The following is a 6,933-nucleotide window of genomic DNA, read 5'->3' on the forward strand; positions in this document are numbered from 1 at the left end:
TCTCAGTGACATGCAGGTTGTGGCAAGCAGCCTTTTGTCCTCCGTTCCATCGTTTCAACAAGTCTCAACATACACATACAGAAACCTCCTTTCTTCTCTTCCCTTCTCCGACGTTCTCTCTCCATCCTTCAACACTCTTGGTTTGAACCATCCAACATAAATGTCTCACAACTTCTCCAGAAAGTTGGAGGCGAACAACTTTACACTGACCATCTTTTTCACTTCCGTCTCGTCTCTCTTCTCTTCTCCTCTACATGTGTCTCTATCCCCTCACGTCCACAACTTCAGCTCTGTGCAAGATGCTACACTGAAAAGTGATGTTTCATTCCTGGGACTCGGCTTCCTTAGAAATCAGCATGGCTCAGTTCAAAATTTGGGTCCCAAAGATTTCAGATTGACTCATTTCTGATGGCCGCGTGACGCCACGGCCGTCGTAGTTCTGAGAAAATCGTCTCAACTGCTTCTTACAGCAGAAGAATCACTGAATCGTGGCCGAGCCCTTCAGGTGTCATTCAAGGAATGTATAAAAATAAGACATCTGATTAAATTTAAAATCTGGCCTTTACAAAAAATGTTTGTAGTACATCTCAACTCTTTTTTTGTAGTGGGGGGTCTCCTCGTCTCCTCCTACACTCATGCTCAAATAAAAAAAAAAAAAATCCACCTAACATCTAAAACAGTGCTGGTTTATTATCGCTAAGAAAAAAAAGAAACAAAACTACAATACAATTTCAAATATAAAAATGTGAAACTTTCATTACCTCCCCATAAACTGTCAACAAAAACGCTTAAATATCAAATTACGAGTAAACAGGATTGAATGCACCACTTCTATCTTCGAGAAACCAACAAACACACAAACACACAGTGTGTTGTGGCGTGTTCGCCCCCTGCGACGCTTCCCTTCGTAGAGCCGGTGAAGCAGCACACGTCTCTCCAGAATACTGCGTGTGGGATGCACGTTGACGGAGGGGTGAGGTAAACAGCTGCCAGAGAGGACAGTAATGCAAAACACTGTTGTAATAATACACACACATAAATACAAGTCCCACTCAACTCCGTGTCGGGTTTTCTGTACAAAAATCTCAATGTCCACCCAAGAGTCCGTTTGCTCCTTCACACCATCGTCTCTTTCCTCTTCCCTAAAGAACACAAGGACTTCTTGTCTTTTTTGCTCTTCTGTGATGCGGATGAGGAAAGCGGCGACGATGATGGCGATGACGACGATGATAAAGATGGGGAGCAGGGGGACGTGGTGGTGGGGCTGGAGTTGCTGCATGGTGAACTGGGGGCAGACTGAGAAGTTGGCTGTGGGCAGTTCTCGTCTGCTTCCTCCATGTGGATGATGGTGGACGCGGATGATGGGCGGCGCTTGGAGCGGGCGTCTGATGTGGGCGGGCTGGACGTGGCGGGCTCACTGTGGGGCTGATGGACGGAGATGGCGCTGCGCAGACAGTTGAGCCACTGCTGCTTGTGGAAGACGTCGTTGACCTGCAGTGTGTGGGCCTGCGCCTGGCCCGGGTCTTGGGACCGCACACGGAATATGTTCTTGGCTGCAGAAGCAAAGGGAAAAAGTTAGATGTGTTCTGAAAACAACTCGTGCGTTAGCGTGAGAGGCTTCAGACGCTGGACTCTCACCTTTATCAGCGTTGCTGAAGGCACCTCTGAAGGAGCCGCCCATCCTGACGTCTCCATCCTGCAGGTCGTCCAGCACCAGATCCCGCACAGGAATGGGCTGCCGGTAAACCTGGAAACACTGGCGCTCGTTGCGGGTGACGGAGCGGGTCAGAACCAGCAGCTCGGTGAAGAGGAACACGTGCAGCTTCTGAGATGAGACAATGACACACAACTATCAGAACCGGAGTGGTGATGTTTTAAATCCTGAGCTCTTCTGGGGGGTCGGCCCGCAAGCTCACCGTGCCGCTCTTGTTGCGAAGCTCGCCATGACACAGCAGGCTCTTGCACTGCTCGATGTGAGGGTCCCGCTGCCGGTCGTCCAGGTACTCCAGCTTGTCGATGTAGTACTGACATTCAGACTCGCCCTTCTTCATGTTGATGTCTGACAGGACGCCCTGGATGATGGTGATCTGATAGCACAAGAATCACATTGATAATGAGCCGGTATAAAGATGGTGATGATGCTTCCTGTGTGTGTGTGTGTGTGTGTGTGTGTGTGTGTGTGTGTGTGTGTGTGTGTGTGTTCTTACCGCCTGCTCCAAGCTGGCTGCATCTGGATGCTCTGCTGCCGTGTGTCTCAGGATCTCTTTGAGCAGCAGCGGGTACTTGACCAGGCGGGAGCGTGGGATGTCCAGGAAGCTCCAGAGGTCTAGCTTCCTGCTGAAGGGGGACTCGAGGCAGCGCTGCAGGAAGTCCTGCACCCGCCGGTCCTGTTTCTTCTGGTCCAGCAGAGCCTTAGCTGCCAGCTGGTTGCTGCAGTACTCCTTATAGGCATTCAGCCTGGGGAGCTGCAAGACACATGGCAGAGTCTGAGCACCTCCTCCTTCATCTCTCCAAAACCAGAGTTGTAAGAAATGTCAAAGGTCAGATCAGTGGCCAAGCTTACCCAGTTTACAACAATCTGACCGATCTGGCCTACAGTCCCATCTGGTCCTGTGGCTTTGGAGAGCTGGGCCAGCAGGTCCTCGTGCAGAGGGATGTAAGCATCCAGATTGCCGAAGATGTGCGAGAGCTCCTCCTCAGACATGATGGAGAGCTTCAGCATGGGGTCGTGGTAGGCCTGTGGAGGAGGGGAACCAACACGGTCACTTCACTTTCCAGCCAAGTGAAGACAAAGGAAGTCACCAGCCTGCCAGACTTAATTTAAAAGTACAAACCTTGCGTGCCAGCTGGAGGTCCTCGATCAAGTCCTGTTCTCCACGAGACAGCTCAAATATGGCCTGAGGAGCGACAGAGAGACACGTTTTTAGCAAAATGCAGGAGTCAGCGTGTCGTTACATCATTACCACCTGATGCCTTTTCACTAAACCTACTACTCTGGCGCCAAGAGACTGAGGTCAGCGCTCGTCTCCTGGCTGTCTGACGTGACAACATGTGAGCTAACACAGACTGGAAACAAGGCCTGTGAGGGTTTATTCCCTTTAGAAGAGCAAACACAAATTCTGCAGGGACATGTGAGACTGGTCTGGAGGCCAGCTGGACTCGGCTGCTGTCTGGAGTCAGACTCTGTCCTCCTGACCTGTTCTTTCTACTGCGCTGGAGCTTCAGTGCCGATTCTCACCTCTTGCCGTTTGATCTCTTTGGTGGACAAGGTTTCCTTCTGGTGGACGTCGAGGGTCTCTGACCACAGTGTGCTGTTCCTCCTCTTTGGTGGTGTGGGGGCCGCTGCCTTGCTGCAAGGCTTCTGGGGCATGACCGGCGACTTGCCTTCGCTCCGGAAGGAGGCCTGCAGATGAGGAAGAGGAGGAGCCAGATGTCACAAACGTCGACTTTCGGTGTGAGAGTATTGCGACAAGTCTGAGCTGCTCTCTACTTCGTGATGTCACCAGTTTTACCTGGATGGTTTGGCCGAAGCGCCGGACGGCCCCATTCTTCACCGGAGAGATGAGGTTGGCTAGCGACGTCACCCTGCCGAGAGGACGGACACGCTTGTTGCTGGGTTCCTGGAGAAGAAACGAAGGAGAAATCAGCCAGAGAGTCAAGAGAAGCTGGTAACAAGAACTGGTGAACCTCATGATAAAACACCTCACAAGTCATTAACTGTCTTTCTTGATTCCAGTCTGGGAGGAAGTGGGAGTATCAGGAGGAGGAAGCTGCTGGCAAGCAGGAACACTGCTGAGGCCGGCGGGGGGGGGGGGGGGGGGGGGGGGCAGCTTCAGCAGCTGTTAGCTCCATCATGTGAAGAGTCTTGAGTCAGGCCAGCCCTCTAAACACAAAGACTCTCTCTGACTGCTGGTCTGGCAAGGAACGGGGGACCAGAGGAATGCCAGGAATGCACGAGACCCTGCTCTCAGCTGTCCCCCCCCCCCCCCACCCCCCCCCCCACACACACACTATCTGACCTGACAACGGCCACAACTTCTCTGAGAGTGGATCTGTTCCATCATTCGAGTTAGCTTCCTGTCCCATCCAGACACAGCGGGGGGTGGCTCCCCCCCTCTGGTGTTTACACAGCGTGGGGGGTGGGGTGGGGGGTGAGCTGTGTTTATGGCTGCAAGTCTGCACAGGCTCTTTAACAGGCCTCGCGTGAGAGCAGCACTACACCTGGGCCAGGTAAACCCCCCTCACCCCTACCGCCCCCCAGCCAGAGGCGCTCGGCGTCTTGCCAACAATAACAAGCAGCGACCATCAAAGAGCTGCAGATGTGAGCTAATGATTTCAGGCCGGCGAGCGATACTGGAGGTCAGTATTGTTGAGCAGGCCCGTCCTGTCCTGGACCCGGCCCAGCACGGACAAAGAGCACTAGTCCCAGTCTTTGTGCATCAGTCAAATAATACAGGCAGTCAACGGTGCTATTCCTGAGTGGGTGCTTGACCCACATACTCCTAAAACTGTTGGTTCCGGCTCACCTCAGAGAACCAGACTGATCCCTGGATGGTTCTGGTGCTGTGAATCACACGTGCAAAAACGACCCACCTCACGTTTCCACAACAACCGCGCCTACCACTCGTGTTTTTGAAGAAGCAAGAGGCACTTCTGTGCTGCGGTAACCTCCAGGTCCAGATGTGACCCGGCGAGACTAGAACAACTGACCTCACATGGAGGAGTGGAGGTCATCAAGAAGCCTGACTGCGCCGGTGTCTCACCGGTGAAAAGAGGACCTGCTTCATGACTTCTGCTTTGATTTACAGTCAATGAAACCACATCTTCCGCTAATCTCTTCCTAAACGGAACCACGCAAACCTCAAGAGAAGAAGAAGTGACTTTAATCAGAACTTGTCGCGTCCTGAATCATGTCCCGTCGGCAGCGGGACGGAGAGAACGAGAGAACAGAGGGTTGCTCTCAGAACCCCTCCTGCTGATTCGCAGTTGGCGGTACATTTGACGAGACGCGACCACCTTGGTCTCTGTATCCCTCCACGGCTGAGTCACCTGCTGAGATGTATATTTAGCAGCAGACAGGGAATACACAACCTGGGGGGGGGGGGGTCAGGTCATGGTTTACAGCTACAGAGGTGCAGCTTAATGTAATGATTAACTTTAGTGGGTTAGGCAGCAGCTCTCCAAGTGCTCAGAGTTCAAAGTCTCATCTCAGCAGCTTGGAGCTTCTGAACGCACCCACGCAGCACAGCAGCCGATAAAAGCAGGGATCGGCACACGACACACAGATTCCACCTCACCCAAACCGCCGTAGCGCAACCGTTCCTGAGAGAAGCAGCGTCTCACCTCTGACTCTTTGTTGGCTTGGTTCTGGTAGTCTATGACCTGAAGAGTCCGTTTGATAGGCACCAAGCTACCCAGTTCATCGTAAGCCACCATAGCTTTACGTCAAACACACGGTATCCTTTGTTTTAATCCTTGCGAGTCAGATCCAAGTAATCCACAAAAAAGAAGAAGTTGATAAAAATCAGGAGTTGTGTGAAAGTTAAACAATAAATAAAAGAAGTACGCCCTCCACTTCTGTGGTCTCTTCTTCTCTAATGAGCCAGAGCTCTCTGGGAGCTCCCCTCTCACACACGTCTGGCTTTGGTCTGAGGTGGACTGAGGGTGGGAGGGCTTTATAGCATGAGGAGCCGGGGGAGGAGCTGCCTCCCTTCAGCCCTCATAGCTGCAGATGAAGCAGCCATAACATTTACTTGGAAGTGAAAAGTCGCTGCCCGCAAGCTTTGTTGATGTCAACAACAGTAGTGAGAATCCTGAAGATCAGTGGGAAAGTTCGCCGCAACAGTTCTGATGAGGGCGAATCAGAGCTTGATGGGTCTTCTGGGAACTGGGCAAAGCCCCTGGCAAAGTTCCAACAAGAACCTCAATCCCGAGTTACACATGACAGTGCCGACATTCTAGGGAAAAAAGAGCAACTGCTTCGTCTGAGAGGATGTTCAGCTGTGACATCACATTCGTTTTAACTGTGACATCACATTCATCAGCAGTCCCATCCCTGCTCATGAAGCCCTGGTGCCGGGGGCCGGGGGCTCCTGGGAAGTGTAGCCTGTGTCCAGTGGAGATGAGTTTATGTAACGAGCAAAAATCAGTTCTCTGTTAACTTGAATACAACTGTGATGGAAAATGTTTCAGAGCAATTTCACAGTAAAGTCTGGACAACAGCGTTTTATTGTGAAATATTACAGTTCACTGGTGGGTGACTGGAGGATGGCGTGAACTGAGGTTTGAGAATAAACTTGTGAGAAGTGACCAGGAGAACTTCATGTTGTGTGAGATGTCTCCATCTTGGCTAACCAGGCTCCTTATTAGCGCCAGCTCGCCGTCTACAATCGTGAGTGTGAACCCGTCAGAGCGGCTGATACCTGACCCAGCTGGTCAGGTATCAGCCGCTCCACAGTTTCACCTGACCAGCTCCTTCTGTCCATTACGCTCTGAAGCATCAAACTGTGGATATTAATGACCTCATCATTCCACGTTAGCCTTCATCAGAGCGCCGCTCTTTAAACAGAGCACTTATCAGTCTCATCAGCTGAGCTGGGGGAGGTGACCTATTAGAATATCAATGGTGGGGGGCACAGTAACACACTCAGCCAGATGTTTGAACTGAAACCTGTATATTGAATCCAGGTGGGGGGCTGGGGGCCACTGCCAGCCAGGTGTTGACTCATCTAACACACTGTAAGAAAAGCCAGTTTCAGTAAAGACAAAAGAGGCAAGTGTCAAAACTGGAGCTGCCGAAGAGTGACCCCCCCCCCCCCCCCATCACTGGCACACACATGCACAGCAGGCAGTGGTGTGGGTGTTAGCACTGATGGGCGGCTACGCAACAGGGTGTTAGTGAGGTTGGAGCAAATGGATGAGTGTTGTGTCGTG

General features: G+C 51.9%; 1 protein-coding gene across 1 annotated transcript; it reads right to left on the reverse strand.

Moving 5' to 3' along the window:
* Nucleotides 1-524: 524 nt before the first annotated feature.
* Nucleotides 525-5,659, reverse strand: LOC147262451 (neuroepithelial cell-transforming gene 1 protein-like). The gene is made up of 9 exons (XM_086201299.1): nt 5,344-5,659; nt 3,513-3,620; nt 3,239-3,403; nt 2,835-2,897; nt 2,564-2,737; nt 2,208-2,465; nt 1,917-2,087; nt 1,639-1,825; nt 525-1,553 (listed from the first exon to the last, which is right to left on the reverse strand). The coding sequence occupies exons 1-9, from the start codon at nt 5,434-5,436 to the stop codon at nt 1,117-1,119; spliced, it is 1,656 nt and encodes a 551-aa protein (XP_086057425.1). The 5' UTR covers nt 5,437-5,659; the 3' UTR covers nt 525-1,116.
* Nucleotides 5,660-6,933: the final 1,274 nt, after the last annotated feature.

Source organism: Aulostomus chinensis, chromosome 4 (genome assembly GCF_037954235.1).
Source record: "Aulostomus chinensis isolate RoL2024-O1b breed Wild chromosome 4, RoL_Achi_v1.0, whole genome shotgun sequence".
Taxonomy (NCBI): domain Eukaryota; kingdom Metazoa; phylum Chordata; class Actinopteri; order Syngnathiformes; family Aulostomidae; genus Aulostomus; species Aulostomus chinensis.

What these genes read in the sequence shown, in the direction of transcription:
- LOC147262451 (XM_086201299.1), bottom strand. Translation starts at nt 5,436, where the DNA reads ATGGTGGCTTACGATGAACTGGGTAGCTTGGTGCCTATCAAACGGACT. An exon ending in ACCTCCAGCTGGCACGCAAG is followed by an intron (nt 2,738 to 2,834) that starts GTTTGTACTTTT and finishes CCTCCTCCACAG; the next exon opens with GCCTACCACGACCCCATGCT. An exon ending in GTCAGATTGTTGTAAACTGG is followed by an intron (nt 2,466 to 2,563) that starts GTAAGCTTGGCC and finishes TGTGTCTTGCAG; the next exon opens with CTCCCCAGGCTGAATGCCTA.